Here is a 16274-nt window from a genome sequence, read left to right as displayed (position 1 = left end):
CTTCACTGCTGGAGCAAAAGGGGACATCTGAGCTAAAAAAAAAAAAAGGGCTTGATCTGCCAGTGATTAGAACAAGTCACAAGTAACTGGATGCCTCCAGCACTTTGGAGAGAGTGCTGAAACCTTTTTCCCTGTAGAGCATCGGTTCAAATGCTTGTTCCAAGGAGTTAGGAAGCACTGGTTAAATCCAAGGGATTATACTGTTTCTCTGCCAACTGGTGCCACTTGAGAGGAGAGCACAGTTCTGCACTGAGCACTCTCCTCTGCCCAGAGCCACACTGATGGGGCTCAGCTCCCACCAGGAATATCACAAGGATGCAAGCAGCCCAGCACAAGCCAAGCTGAACTCGTGTTGGCTCAAAATACCCAAAACAGGAGCAACCTGTGGCTAAGCAAGGAGCAGAGTGGAGCCAAGCCGAGCTGCTTTGCCCATCTTGCAGCAAATTGATCCCAGAAAATTGGCTCATCATGCTTAACTTTCATTGCTCATTTTTGCTGAGGCCTTTTTATGTTTCAGCTTCTGCATGTTACAAAAAAAGATAAAATCCAGAAGGAGCAGGGCCGCAGTGCCTGCTGGAGGGAGTTGGATCCACACCGTGCTGCTGCAGCTGCACAGGAGCTCACAGCTCCCAGACCAGCCTCTCCTCCCTGTCTGTCTCCTGGCCGTGTCAGCAGGAAGGGAGGCTTTGGCACTGGTGAGAACAGACAACCTTGAAGCGAAACACTGAAACTTTGTGTGACTAATTGGATTTACCACAATCTCCGGCATCAGATAAATCTCCCTCCCTGGCCCCCAGCCCTCCCCTGCTTCCCTTTCCCACACAGGCTCATCCAGTCTCGCTTCACTGGCCAGCCCCTGCCCTACTCTCTACCCTTGGCATTTACCTTCACTGCCACCAGCATTTTGTCGTTGGTGGGGCTGAGGTTGTAACACTCGGCCAAGAACACCTTCCCAAAGGCACCTTCTCCCAGCTCCCTCTTCAAAACGATGTCTCTCCTCTTAATATGCTGGACATCTGTTGGAGGGAGGGGAGGAAGAGGGAGAGGGTTGAGGGAAGAATGAATCAGGGTTAATTCAGCGAATGGAAAACAACTAATTCAATTTTCTTGCAAGCTGCAAGGGAACTGAAATTGCTTCGCAGAAAATATCTATGGGGATCTTTTTACCCACCCACAGAACGCAGCCATCTCTCTGATGGAGTTAGTCTCATGCAAAACATCTGCCAGGAAAGTACTTGAGGTTTATCAGTTCTCATGACAAGCTCATGGCAAGCTTGTCCTCAGGGGCAAATTCTGCTACAAAGACTTGAATCTCTTTCGAATAATCCTGGAAATAATCCATCTCCTGTGAGGTGTAGCAAAGGTCATGTCCTTCCAATGAAAGGTGAGATTAGAAGGTCCTGTTGAGTTTTACATTTCAGCTGGGATTAGTTTAAACTCAAACATGACAGATTTTTGAGGCTGAAGCTGGGTAAGTCAAAGCATTCCCAGGAGGAGGAGGACCAGTGACCCCCATGCTCCTTAGGGCATTAGCAGGAGCTGGCTGGATGTGCTGGAACTGACCCTGCAGCCTTCCCCTCCACGACTGTTCCGTCAGAAGGAAGGTCATCCCCGGATAGCATCACTGGCACACCAGATGAACTGAACCCATTAGTTTCAATGATCCTTTCCACTGACATTTAGGACAGTGAGGCCTGACAGAGAATAGCAACTGGGGATTCAGGAAGAATCACAAGAGCAGTGGCTTTAATTTACCAGAGGCACAGAGGCCAAAGAAAAGTGGTTTGCTCAGCTAATAGGTCATTCCTGAGTATTAAATCTGCCCAGATACCAGGCACCTACAAGGGCAGGTTAGTGACTATGGGATATCCACTGACTCTGTGTCATCATCAGATGTCACGAGTTGCTGGGAGAACTTGCTCTCTTCTGAGGACAGCACTAAGGCACAGCAAACCTCTAAGCACCTTTCTGGCATCACAGCACCCCTAGAATTCCTCAGCAACAAATAAAAGGGCGGGGGGGATGCGGTGTTTAATGCTTGGAAGGAACTGTAGAAGCAGTTAGACATGTGCAGCCACCACAGCATTTTCTGGAGACACAGCATCCAAAATTTTATCTCTATGAACTGTCCTTCAGTGGAGCTTTCCATCGCCATGAGAACTGTGGCAGCACAGCCCACTCTCAGCTTCAGCCTGATGGTCATGGCAGCCAGTGGAGAGCTGTGCACCCTTCTCCAGTGCCCAGTAAGCAAAAGCTGATGCATGAGACGTCTCCTCAAGCAGAGGCATTATGTGGGACAGTGCCCTCTTTCCACTCCCGTGGGATGTTCATAAACCTGAATCTGTTTGCTCATAAACTGGACCACTTTTGATCCTTTTCCATCTCTTCCTTGTGCCACAGGAGCTGTAAAGGTATGTGCCCCTTAGATTAGGTGTGTTTCCCTGCAGATGGAGGAGGTGCGAGTGACTAATTCTGGGTTTCAGACTGGCTGCAGGGGCGCATCACAATCTGCCACCAGCTCCTGCCACCCAGGCACCCAAGAAAGCACCTGTATCAACCTGAGGGGTCATATAGGTACCACTTAATGCATCAAAAAACCAATGGAACATAAGCATCCTAATGGCTTTCATGCAATTAAGCTTTTTAATTAGGAGCTCAGAGGCAGGTTTATGGAGCTGCCATCTCTGGGCCCTTGGCTTGCTTGGGAAGATGGATGCTGCAAGATTGCACAAGCAATGGGCCTTGTAATGAAAGACACCTCTCTGGGAATTCCCATTGACCTTTCTTAATTGTTCAATAGGCTGAAAACTGCTTCTTACCGATATTAATAATATTAGTAGCATTAAGGCACATGTTGGTAGGCACATCCAAAATGACTTTGGTTTTAAACCTGCAGTGGCAGCCAGGGAGAACAAATCACATGTGGACTTTGCCTTCTCAACCTGGTTTAGCTGAGTGTTTAAGGAGTACCTGGAGAAATCTGAGATATAATGTGTTGAAATGTAAAGCAATGCACTTGGGTGAGGAAATTCCTAATATAAGAAAAGCTCAAATGGCACCAATTTACTTAATAGAGTAGAGGAAAAGGCATTTATCCTCTTTGGCTTGGCAAGCATTTCTGTAGCACTCATCACTACATTACCTTGGTCTTACTGTATTGATAAACCACATATTTGCATTCTTGGTCTCCCAAATAGCAGCAATCAAGAAAGCTGTGAGGAAGGATCTTGTACTAAGAGGAGCCCATAGATATTTTTAAAAACTCAGAAATGTAGCAATTACAATAAGATTGTCCCATTTGGTGTGAGATGAAGTTAAATAGGAAACGGAAAAACCAGCAATACTGTTTAAGAATTTTTACATTTCTGATGAGTAACACCATGAGAACTGAGGCAAACCTCTCTTTCTAAACTCTCCAGGGTATTGCCCAAAACTTTCAGCTCTCAATTTTTCCTCCCAATGACATCTTAATAAATTATCAGACATTTCTGAGAGCTGGCATCCAAACTGTGTAATTACATCTATATTATTAAAATAATATCCCATCTGTCTCTGAGACCACATTTTACAGCTAGTTGTTAAGAGTCACCTCAGAAGTTTCAGGGAAAAATCATATGAAGAATTAAATGTGGTATTGTGGCAGACAGAGTTGAATTGAGGGAGAAGCAATCCTTTTGCAGTAGTGGACTTGTGTAGCACTGTTGGATTGAAAGTTAACTTGGGTGGCTATAAAAATAAAAGGGTCATGAAGTTAAGTAGTTTGACAGCAACTGGACAATCTTAATGTAGAATCAGAAAAATACATTTGCTGATCGCAATTTCTCTCAACCTCAAATAGCCATAAATTTTGCTTCATAGTATTTTAGGCACAAATGGAATAATAAGTGAGCTATAATAAATTGCTTTTCCACATGCTAGAGGCCTAAAGTAGTGAAGTTTAGATCAAATTCTTCCCTTCACGGCAAGATCAGCACTATGATTAATCCTAACCCACTATAAAATACAGGTTTAACCACAAGGCAGTGACAAACCCCCGTGGCACGGTGTGGCTGGCAGCGTTTTTGTGCTCACCTTGCACCTCTGTGCTCGCCCATCCTGGCTGTAACTCATGAAGAAGGCCAAATAGCCATGAAAGATGCTGTGCTGCAAGGGCACCTCAGAGGTTCATCTGCATAAATCTGTTTACCTCCTCCTGGAGGAAGCCGAGCCCTGTCTGATAAACAGCTGGTGTTTATTTGTTTTAGGCAGGCAGTGCTGTGCTAATCTGTCTCGGCTGTGTTGCAGTCAGCCCTGTAGACAAGGTGTATGCAAACTGCCTCTCCCGAAGCACCACTCTTTTTATTTTTTTCCCTCCCCATGTACCATTTACTTATAAAAACAAGACAACAAGACAATTCATAAGAAGATCCTATGCAGAAGCCACAGCAAGACCTGACAGGAAAATAAGCAGAATTGACAGCATGATGTGAACTCATTCAAAGCCATGCTGTACGTACGGGAAGGATGTGAGTGCATGACACTGAAGTCATTCCACTTTACAATGAAACATCTTCCAGTCCTTGGTTGGGATCAGTATATTTCTTCATGACACAGAAGAAAAGTTGGGCAGATTCCCCACCTTCCTTCTTGTCCATCAAGATTTAACACACAGAGAAGGTGTTTCAAACTTTTGCCTTCACTCTTGTTCTGAATAGCCCATTAACCACATTAATCAGAAAGCACCTGACCTGCAGCTGGTTGGAAATGGCCCATGACTTGAGCTCAATGATGGCAGCATGGGGGTAAGTTAGAGCATTAACAACAGTAAGTCTGGGACCCACTTTTACACATGGTCTCCAAAGCAGAAAGTTTCCCTTTCTCTGGAAGAGCCAAGGCAGAAAGATGGCAGCTTTGGATGTTCAAAAGGATCTTTACCTAACAACCTCTGAACCTTTTGCAGGATAGATGACTTGATCTGTGCTTAAAGTGAATTTAGTTAGAAAAGTGGCTGTCTGAAACCAGAAACTTCTTCCTCCCCATCACTTGCTCCCACGTGTCCTTAGTCATGTCTGTTCCTCTCCTTGAGAAAAACACCTTCTAGTTTGCTAAACTTGTGATCCCAACACAGCCATGGGATACTGGGGAAGAAGAAGAGGGAATAAGATTAATTCTGCTTTTCTCACACATCAGTCTACCATGTCCCGATGGGTCTCTTCTGCACTTGTGATAGAGCCTGGAAAAATCAGAACTTTTCCACTTACATCACTGATTCAGTGATTCTTCTCCCATCTTTTACTCTCCTACTGCAGAGTCTCTCTATCTTATGGCAAGGTCAAGACAAAAAGACCATGACTCAACCTCCAAATTCCAGGTAGAGCATATGGAGCTGGTAACAGACTGTGTGCAATGGAAACACCTTGTTTTGAATAACCATCACTTTTCAATCACATGAGCAGATATTGGGAAGTTGTATGAGTACATTTCATGAATCTAATTTTCCAATTATTGTCTCATTTCTAAATCAATCCTGGGCATCAGATGAAGAAAAGATGGGTTCAGTGACACTGCAAATTCTGCATTTCAAATTCCCATCACAACCAGCATCTTTGAAACCCTGGTTTGCTAATACTCTTGAAACCTGAATGCACATGATTGTGTTTGGACACAGATGACTACAGGGGGAGGAAAATGGACAAATCAATCTCCAGAGTAAACCATGAGCAATGTCAGTACTTAAGTTAGAGCAAACTGCAAAACTACTAATGCTAGATCATTTACACCGGGTCAATTTCAACTGTTATATTAATTAATTTCAATTAATTCCTCACATCTTCTTTCAAACTCCCAAACAGTGAGCAGTCTGTCTTCTTTTCTTTCTAGTGGGTTTCCTGACCATGGACAAATAACCTGTAGCTTGCTGATGGAATAGACCAAAATTATACGCATTTCCCCTTTTACTTTTGCTGCTCTCTTTATCAGAAAATCCCTCTTCTTGCCTAGAAAAGACCAATATCAATTTTCTATAATTTTTTATTTCCCCTCCTACATGTTTTCCCTTAAGGTAGGTCCTTTCCTGCACCTCTCCATCACCAGCTCCTCCCTCCCTTTGCTTTTTCACATCATGGCATTTCTTCTCTCTTTTTCTTCTTCTCTATTTTTTACCCCTCTTACTGTTCAAGCCCGTTTTTAAACCTGACTTATTTTAGATCTGTTTCTAGGGTATCCTGATTTGGGTCTGATCCTGGGCTCTTTGTAGATATGCTCTTGATTTTCATAAGCTTCTAATGCCTCATTTGCATCAACAGCGCTTTATAAATGATAACAACAATGACATTTTTCAGCAGTGGCTGAGTCATTTGCTGTAACAACTAATTTATGCCAAAGAATTTTCTCTTTTCTTTCTACATAAGTTGTCCACAAAAAGGTAGCAAAGTTCTCACTTAGTCAATGTGATTCATTCATTTCTTCCTTGACACTGCTGGGATAACTCTTGTGAATAAATGCTGCACAGCTCCGCTGCTCCGCCACAATTAAAATCAAATAAACAAAGCTTACAATTTACACTGGAAGTCTTGTCACCACCACATGTAAGTACCAAGCAGAGAGCCCTTCATGTCAGGCAGTCAATCACAGCCTGGATGGCAACCAAACTCAATGAGTTACCCAATGTACCCGATCAGAGCAGAGCTTGCGCATCAGGCAGGACCAGATTAAAAAGCCCTGCCACTGGAGGGCTGGCAAGGCATTCTCTCACAGATTTGTCTCATGGAGAGAGAAGATAACACAGAGGCAGGCTGCACAGAGCCCGAGTCTCCCTCCTCACCTGGTGCAAATCCATCAAAGTCAATGGAGGATATTGATTTCAATCATGGACTGCTGTGAAGTACATGTAAACAAAGGGAGAATCAGTCCCACATCATTTTAAAAAATGGAGACATAAACAGGCTGTTTCTTATCTCTGCCTGGACTCCAAGTAGGTAGCCCTTCACTTCTGGTGGCTTCTCTCCCAGCTCTGACATGAGCCACCTCTGGGAAAGGGCCCAGGTACAAGTTCCAACAACTCGGCACGGTGCCCAGACACTGGGTCTTTGCCAAGTTCCTCTGTAAGGCACCCTTCAAGGACTTGGACTCAAAAAAGTCATGATTATAAGCACCAAGCAGTTCTGACACAAATCATAGAGATTTATGTAGAGCATATCTGAATCTCTGGGAACTTGGTGGAGCAACCACAGGCCTTCAGCTCAGTTAATGATCATACTCCTTCATAAAGACTTTAAAGCTATTTTATGTTTCTGCAGCTCTTTTCATTTTCTTACCATCCCCTTCATTCCTTGGGAACAGCACAAGGCATGAGTGCAGCTCCCAGGTGGGAAGGAGGCTTTATTGCTCAGCTGACCCAGCAGACCCAGAGCTAATGCACTACATGCTGCTAAATGGACCTTGGTAAAAAATAACAGGCCTTGACGCATTTAGCTGGACAATCTTGGCTAGAAGAATGATCCAGTTATACCAATCTACACCAGGAGTTAAAGTTCAGTGCGATTGAGCGCAGGAAAACAGGAGAGGAGCAACCTCTGCATGGCAGATCTCTGGTGCTTTGGAAACACCTGACATCCACAATTTCCAAGCATACCTCTGATAATCAGGACATCACCAGCTCCTCTGGTTTTTGCTGCTGCAATAGCAGATGGAGAGGAAGCCCTGACCCAAAGCGCTGCCTTTCAGCTTACAGCTGACTCCAGCCAGACCTGATTTGAGGGAGAGATGCTGCAGAACAGCCCTCAAGCTGCATAGAGGGGTGTGATTTGCAGCTAATCCAGTGACTGGATTAGCACCCTCTGAGCTGAAGCACCAGCTCCAAAAGCAGCCACAGAGAGACCATCAACAACAACAGTGCACACACCCTTGGAGCTGAAGGGAAATGGAAAGGGAGGGTTTTTGTGTGTGTGTGTGTAAAAGAGCTGATAGAAAGGCAAAGCAGAGGCACCCCTTAAACTAGCAACTCATCAGAAGCAATTCCAGAGCCCACCAGACTCCCTCACCAAAACGCCCTGACAACCACCTGGAAGCAGGTGACATTACCTGGTGTGACATACCTGCAAAGTTTAAACCCAAACCAAAGCAAATTGTCATTTACTTCATGGGGAAAAAAATCTGAAAAATACTAAAGTTAAAATGCACTCGGCACCATTCCACACTCACTTTTTAAGCAAAAACTTCTCTCCCCTTAAACCACCTGACATTCCTATTAAAAAAATGCACAACTTCAAGCCCTTCTCATCCATTTCAGTCCCATGAATCTGAGAACAAACCACTTAGCAATTATTTTATGAAGAGAGCAATACAAAGTGTCTCATGGGTGCTGAGCAGTCTCAGCTGGGAAGAACAACACTGCATAGTCCTGCAGAACCAACTGCAGAACCAAATTATCCTGGGGAGATCTAAACACAAAGAGAAAAAGCAAGAGGAAGGATCCTGAGCATCACCCCCAGCCTGACAATGACCACAGCAGCAAATGAAAGAAGCCTTCTGCACATCCATGCCTTGCACAGCAGTGGGTTCTTGCCTTTGAGTCAGAATCCATCTCCTCTTCTTCCTGCAGATTTATGACTTTCTGGAATTACTCAAGCAAGAGTTCATACCAACAGTACCTTCCATTGATCCAACGCTTCACATGAGCTTTTGTCAATGATTAAAATGTCCTTTAGTATGGAGACCTTGAAGACTTTACCAAAAGAAACCCAATGCTCCCTGTGGCTGCCAGGGTTGGGGTTTGGCAGCAGGCAGCTGTAATGGGTTCCCAGTTGTGCCCCAACTCGGTCTCTGCCTCTGCTTAATCTCCTTATGCTCAAGACACGTCTCAAGATCCTCTCAGGTTAAGACAGTCACTCTGGTCCCCCTTGTTGCTGTCACCTCTGCAAAGCCTGGGGAGGGACAGGTTCACCCTGTGCTTGCCAATGTCTGCATGCACCAACTCCTCCTCAGCTGGCTCCCAGAGAAACACTAAACACTGATGATGAGACCAAAACCTTACTAACATTCCAGGCAAAGGCTTAAAAACCATCCAATGGTTCCCAAAATTGTCTGTACCTTCTCAATTTCTGGCTGACACTAGGCTGGAAGGATAAATGGCTTTTCCAGCTTCAGCAGCTTCTGTCTCAAACATCCAGCACCAACTTCTCATCCTGAGGGGACACTTAGGCTCTGTCTTTTGTATACAAGGTTAGCAGACAGCTGGCATCTTCTGAGGATGAAGACTAAGAATATCAAGACATGGGTGGAGGTGGGGAAAGGAGTGGGCTGCAGAGGTCTTTGCACTGGGTGAATGCCCAAGAGCCCCATGACAACTTATCACAAAAGGGATCTCACACAAAGCATCTTCCTCACCAACTCATTGATACACTCCAGCAGCTCTTGGAAACAGGGACTGGGATTCTTGGCAGGGTGGGAGGAAAAGGCAAAGAGAGAGGAGAAGGGAGTCTTTCTGGTGAGCATGTTTTCTTTCCACCAGCCAGGCCCCTAGGTCCCCTGCTGCCAAAGCACTCAGAATAAAACATTAATTCAATACCACACATTTAATTACACATTATTTGAAAGTGAATTTATTTAACAGAGGAAAATAGTCTTCAGAGAGCATCTGCCTCCTTCAGACTCGTGCGTCTGCAGGGAGGGGGGCTTGGAGAGGAGATAGGAGGCATAATGGTTTGTTTTACATCAGCTGCAATTGCTGTTCAGCTCATCCCTCCAAAACCGGAGATTTTAAGGAGATAGAGTTGTGCTTTGCAGCAACTTACCAGCTGATTTGATTTTCCAGCTAGTTTTCACTTGATTGGAAAGTGCTGCTGCAGACAGATACCACTTGTCTTTCTGTTTTACTATTTTTCCAGGGGAAAGGAAGGATTACTGGTGGAGGGTTGGAGGAGGATTGGCTGCCCCTCTAGGGACCATGTGATAGTCAGATTTCAGGCTTAAGGCTTCAACAACACAGTAATCAGACACTTAACAGCATCCTATTGCCAAGATGGATAATCACAAGAAAGTGGGAAGTGACCAGGACTCCGAGAAGCCTGGCAGCTTGGAGAATGTTTCCCAGCAGGAACACAGTCTTACCTTCCACCCGAGTCACAGGGGCGCAGGGCTATGGACTGCCCCAGCCTGGAAGCTGACTGCACAGCTCTGCTTGCTACAGCAGGGCCAGCAGCCTGGCAGAACCTGCTTTCAGCAGCCTTGAGCCTCACATTTCCCCAGCCAGTGCTGCACTGCAGAGATGGAGCAGCCTCCAGGGCCTGGTGCAGACAGCAGCTCCTCCATGGCTGAGCTGCTGCAGGGCCAGAAATCAGTTCCTTCCTCCTTTGAAGGAAGGAGTTTGCTCACAGTGAACTCAGCCCGAGCTTTGGCCTTTGCTGTCCTCTGGCATCCCCACAGTGTCCCAGCAGGCAGATGCCACACAGGGCTGGCTTAACTGGTGCCACATGAGACTTTCCCAGCCCTCATCCCTGTACTGGCTCTTCACATTCCTTAATTTGGGAACAGCACTGAAAATCACCCTTATCTTTGCAACAGCCTTGATTAGACTGCATTCCCCCTCACCCCAAGCAGACACAAAAGTAAAATGTCCCAGTCACCACCACTGCTCCCTCCAAAAGGCACCAGCAGAGCTCAACCCATCCAGCACTGACCCCCACAGACATCCCCTGGTAATCATTGCCCTTTTTGGCCTCAGCAGCCAGGTCTTGCTGGTGTCATTCCCATCCCAGCCATCAACCTCAGTGCCATGCTGCAGCGTGCTTGCACACCCATGCAGATATTGCAGCACAGGGTCCAGGTCAAAGCATTAATCTTTTCCTTCTAATTTTGAGTATTTAGGGGGTTTTGTTTCAGTGTTGTTCATCACTGCCCTTATTCACAGTTTGAAGGATTTAGCCCACACCATAATTGCTTAAAAATTCCAGATATATTGAATATGTTCTGGAAAATATGCCACTATTAGAAGGGTGGCAGTAAAGAAAGAGGTATGGTTTGGAAGTGGTTCAGACTAAAACTGTGATCCCCATTGCAAAGTACAGAACAAGAACTGACCCCAAAGTTGGGTGCAAAATGAAGAAGTATTTTTAGACAAAGTGCGGTTTCCTCCAGATGTGGAACTGCATAAAGACTTTCAGAAAAATCTGTTGTGATAGAATTCCTGGACTGTCTCAAAGCAAAAAATTTGGTGAAAGAGCCTTGTGTTCTGCATTTTCCACCTAGAGCTCCAGGCAGGTTGGAAGTGCTTCTGATTGTTGTCGTCCTCACCACCATCACAAAGAAAAAAAGAAAAATTATCATTTTGAAAGGAATGTAGCATCATCTCTTACCTCTTTTTTTTTCTTTTTCTTTCTTTTTTTTTTTTGTGTCTGTAAACTCCAGGTAATAATATCACATCTTGCCCCATCCCACCAACAACTTTACTTGGTGATCATTAAACGAGTAGGTAATGCAGCCAAACCCATGGAACAAGAAAATTCCAGAAGAGAGGCCATATGAAGCAAAAACATGAGGTGTTGAGAGACAGATCTCAGGCTCAGGTTCTGATTTTCTTAGAAAGTCTCTCTCTAGTTTGCCCAGTTTCCATCTCTCTCCTTCCTTCCCACCTCTGCTGACTCCCTTTCTCACAGGACAGACACAGGAGCTGTTTTTATGTCTGTGGCTTGATGAGGTGTTCCCTCAGATCCACGTTTTCCTGACACCCAGAATGGACCTTGCTCTTTGTTTCTGCCTGAGGTTTGCTTGGCTTGTTCTGTCTGCACATCCCTTTTTCCATCTCACCAGCAGAAGGAAACCCCTGAAGGAGGAGTAATATGAGACAGCTCTGCCTGCTGGGCTCTGAAATTACTGTGGTTTGGGTGATTTAGGCTATTGTTAAGAGGCAGCAAATTATGCAGAGAGGGATAAAGAGGAGGAGGATCATACAAAGGAATTACTAATCTGATGGGGAGAGCAGCTGGTCCTCATTTAACCCTCCAGGTCTGTGAGTGATTGTGCTCCTTTGGCCTGTGCCCGAGTCACAAGTAGCAAAGAATTTTATGCTGGTGCTCCTGTGAGGCTGCACACCAAGAAAATCCACTTTTCCTCCAAGGTTCCCCTTGCTGTAGAAAAAAAAAAAAGAGGGGAGAAAGGAGCCCAGCAGCACCCTGGGTTCATGCTGCAGAAGAGGATCCCTAAAGGCAGCAGCTCAGCCATGCATTGATTCCAAAGCTATTCCATGGTGGGATCCAACTTGTTCCCCAGGCACTGGCTGTGCAGAGGCACTGTCCAGCCAGCACCACCTTCCTCTCCTTGGCACAAACAAACCTCTTCAGGCAGTGAGAGGTGAACCAGAAATAGGTCTCCTTGGGTTAGGCTTTGAAAATCCCTCATCACCAGGAGGTCAGCACTGCTTAAGGAACCACAGGCTCTTGTTAGAGCATGCTTCCCTGGTGGCACTGCCTCACTGTGTCCCTTATTGTGGTTATAAAGGAGAATCCATCCTGGGTTATTGTCTCTGACACTCCCGGCACAGGGAGAACACAGGGTGATAAAACAATATGTATTTGTCCATTTTTCTGTCTGACATCCTTCAGCAATGTCTCACACGATTATGAACCAGATGGTTGAGGTGAATTTTCACAAAATCCTTTCAATGCGTGCAAGAGGGGGAAAAAATAGAATCTTACATTTTCCTCCTGTGGCCAAACATCAGTGTCTGCACCAGAGGAAATATACCCAGTTAATTCTTCTTAAAAGCCCTGGTGAGACTCAAGAAAACATTCTGCAGTGCTGGTAGCCTCAGAAGACATGATTAATTGGAGATGGTGAAAAGGTGCATGTTCAGCTTTAACTGAGCTCTGTTTGAAGACTGGATGATTGTTAAATTGGTATTCAAGGCACATGGGGAAGGCAACCTATGAGGATCTTCAGCTACAAAACCAAGATATTATATATGTATATGCACATATACTTTTTATATATATCATATATGGCTTAACAGCTTAAATTTAAATGTGTATTATGAAGTTTTACAGCAAGAACATACTGCTAGTGGAAAGGACCAAAATCAGCAAGATTTCTGGGGAAGTTGGGAAAGAGTAATACTGTTTTTCAATTACCTGAGAATGCAGAGGCATAAAAAGAACCTCCCAAAGCTGGCAATTTGTAGATGAATATATGTGGGTGATGCTGCAGAGCACTGAGTGGGGTATAATGGTGGAAAGTTTTCAATACCTTAAGCTGTTTCTCCTCACTAGCCTAGGACAGGTCTCATTTCATCCAAAAATACCTTGAACAAGACTCTATATATGTTGCTTTCCTGAACTGCCTTAATTGAAGGGCCAGCATCAGATATTGGGATGGTAACATGGCAAAATGAGAGGCCACTAATCCAATCCATCAATCTCCCTACAAATCCTGTTTCCTTATTGCAATCTGAGCTTGGAAAGTGACCCCAAATTCAGCCTGTATTGAAAAGGTCACCTTGAAGTCTTTTCTTTATCAATCAGAGTTTAAATCAAGTCTTTTAACCTTTTCCCAGGGCAGAGATTTTTTTAAGCAGGTAGTGGGAAAACATACCCAGATCAATATCTGAGTACATATGAGCACCCAGAGTTCAAAACTTCACTCAGACTTGCATTTACACAGCCAGGCTGCAATTCTCCTGCAAACAGAGCTCACATCAAGTCATCTGAGGTCTCCAAACTAGAAACTGGAATTGTAGAGAGAGAAGAAAAAAATAAAAAACAAAGAAGGAATGAATAATTACCGGGCTGTTAAAAATCACATCTTCATTTCTGGAAAGAGTTCAATGAACACAATATTCCTACCCTGCCCAGTTTGCTTCATTTATCCTTTCTTAATGGATAGTGCTGTTTCTCTGTGGCATAAATTGCAGTCTCTCTCTCTCTCTCTGCTTCTCTTCTCTCTCTAGGGATTCCTCTCTCAAACACATCCCAAATCAGGAGAGGCTCTGGCTGTGTTTGGGACCTTGAGCACAGTCCATGCTGGTGAAAAATCCCTCAGTCCATGATGCTACAGCAGAGAGGATTCTGGTTCCTGCCTTCAGCATTTTCTTCCAGATCATTAGCAGACATCAAGAAAAACACAGGTGATTAACAGTGACTTCCAGGACACATCACTTTCTACCTCTTTCCAATTGGAAACACTTTTAGCAACAACTCTTTTCTGTCTCTTGCTCTTAGGGCAGATTTCTACACGGGTTCTTTGTTTTGTCGATGCATTTGTCAATGCTTCTACCCCTAGTCATTAATTTCAGATGCTGGTCCTTGTCACACACTTGTGGAGCACCTCAGTGTACTTTATCCACTGAATTTCCCTCAGAAATGGTGGCAGTGAGCTCCTCAGGGTTAGTTGAGTGTGAGCTCCCACTCCTTCCAGGCACATTACTTTGGCATTCACAGAGTGTTTCTTTCCAGGTGCTCTCCCACAACATCCTTTAAGGTTTAAGAAGATTCCCAAGAATTTCCCAGAGCAAACACCAAACTCACCAGTCTGTCTCTTGTCCCCGTTATGTCCACCACTTTCCAACTCTCATCCATCTGCCCAATTTTAAACAGGCAAATTAAAATGTCAGCAAAGAGCCTGGCAAGTTGTGTGCATACCCTCAGGATGTGCTCTCCATCTGTAGAGGATGCTCACCTGGTCCCGTGCCCTTGAACAGCTGGTCACTGATATGAACTCTTCATCCTCCATAAAACTGGATGCAATTTTGGCAGATGAAAAATATTTAATAATCTTTCTCTCCTCTTATCACTGATTCAGGCAGCCTTTTGTTCTGTCATCAGTGTAAGTTCTCCATATATCACTCTCAAGATAAACACTTTCTCCTCCATACCCTCTGTACCAGATCCCTGTTTTCCTCAAAGCTCCAAACCCCTCCTTGATGTGAGGGCAGTTCTGTTGTCTCTGAGATGCTTATGTGCAAAAGGACTTCCCTGCCTGAAATACACCCTCAGCATCTGTATGGCTGCTGCTTTCCACCCCTTTGTTTTCTCCTGCACTCTTCTTCCTCCCCCCTCCTTTCATTGGGATATTTCAGCAGTGCTCCATTATGGTTCCAGTCTCTGGCTCAGCCAGCCTGGTGTATGTCAGTCCCATCATCCTGCCTTTTATTATCTTTATTTTTACTAGACTGAATGTTGAGGGCAGCCTTCCCAGCTGCGTCTGAAAGACCTGCATTAAAGCCCAGCCAGCTTTCCTCCACTCATTTTGCATTCCCTGTAAGCCAGCTCTCCAAAAGGCCACCGGTTTTGTGTGGCTGCCCTTTCTGCAGACCCTCCTCAGCACTTCAGCTCCACAGGGAATATAATCACTTCAATTTCAAGTGTATTTATTACAGTTGCTCAATTTCCTTTAATCTGTCATTTCTCCTTCTCCTCCCCCCATGACTGCTTTCTTTTCATTGAGCTGTGAGTGCACTGAGGAGGCTTTTACCTCTGACCCTCGCTGCCTGCTCCAGCCCATCCCTGCACTGGCTCATGCTGGGCTCCTTCTGCACTGATTATTGCTCGTTACCGTGTGGTTAATGAATGTTCTGGGCCCTTTGCAAACAAATGCATGTGTCACAGGCAGCACCTCCCACTGCTGACCTCTCAGGACTAACTGAGGCAGAGAAGACAACACTTTCAGGCACAAATTGCCTATATCATCAGCACTGAGAAGGAAAGAGACCGAGAAACTCTCCAAGGCCTGTCTGAGAGAAGGAAACCTTAACAGCAGAGTGCCCATGTCTGCCTGAGTCTTGTAAAACAACATATTTCTGGGCAGGGAGAACAATGTTTTTATGTAGGGGATGCATGTCCCTCCAGTGACAAGGCTGTAAAACCACAAGCATCCCTTCAGAGCTGGAGCTGTAAGAGCCAGAGATGCCCCAGCTGACATGAAAACCATCAACATGCCTCCCCATATGTAAAGCTGTGTGAGCACACACACCTCCCGAGGCTTAATTGGTGTATTAATGTATTAAAGCACTGACACAAACAAACAGGGACTGCCTTCATAAGCTACAAAATCCTTGAGTACATTGTAATTAGCTGGGCTTGTTAAACCACTTAACAAGCAATAGATAGCATGTGTCTGATGCCCTTGCATCTTGGCTCAGAGGGAAAGACAGGCAATTGCTTCAATATGAAATGTGTTCAGTTCTTAGGTGAATCCTAAGAACTGCTCCCCTGACATAGGGAACTTCTGCCCAGGGCAGACACAGCTGAGACCAACACCAGGATCACTCAATACCATCCCCACTCCTCCCCTTATGTCCTGTTCCC

At 45.0% G+C, this 16274-nt stretch overlaps 1 protein-coding gene across 2 annotated transcripts in view; it reads right to left on the bottom strand.

The window, feature by feature from the left end:
- NTRK3 (neurotrophic receptor tyrosine kinase 3) overlaps positions 1-16274 on the bottom strand; it is a 216149-nt gene that overhangs the window by 52292 nt on the left and 147583 nt on the right. For both annotated transcript variants that reach the window (XM_064389097.1, XM_064389098.1), the window contains exon 13: positions 886-1016. In XM_064389097.1, coding sequence (XP_064245167.1) covers positions 886-1016 — 131 coding nt within the window. The remainder of the gene's footprint in view (positions 1-885; positions 1017-16274) is intronic.

The sequence above is a fragment of the Passer domesticus genome, chromosome 14, assembly GCF_036417665.1.
Source record: "Passer domesticus isolate bPasDom1 chromosome 14, bPasDom1.hap1, whole genome shotgun sequence".
Taxonomy (NCBI): domain Eukaryota; kingdom Metazoa; phylum Chordata; class Aves; order Passeriformes; family Passeridae; genus Passer; species Passer domesticus.
The sequence above is the reverse complement of the archived record's forward strand: the minus strand, read 5'-3'. Positions and strand labels throughout refer to the sequence as shown.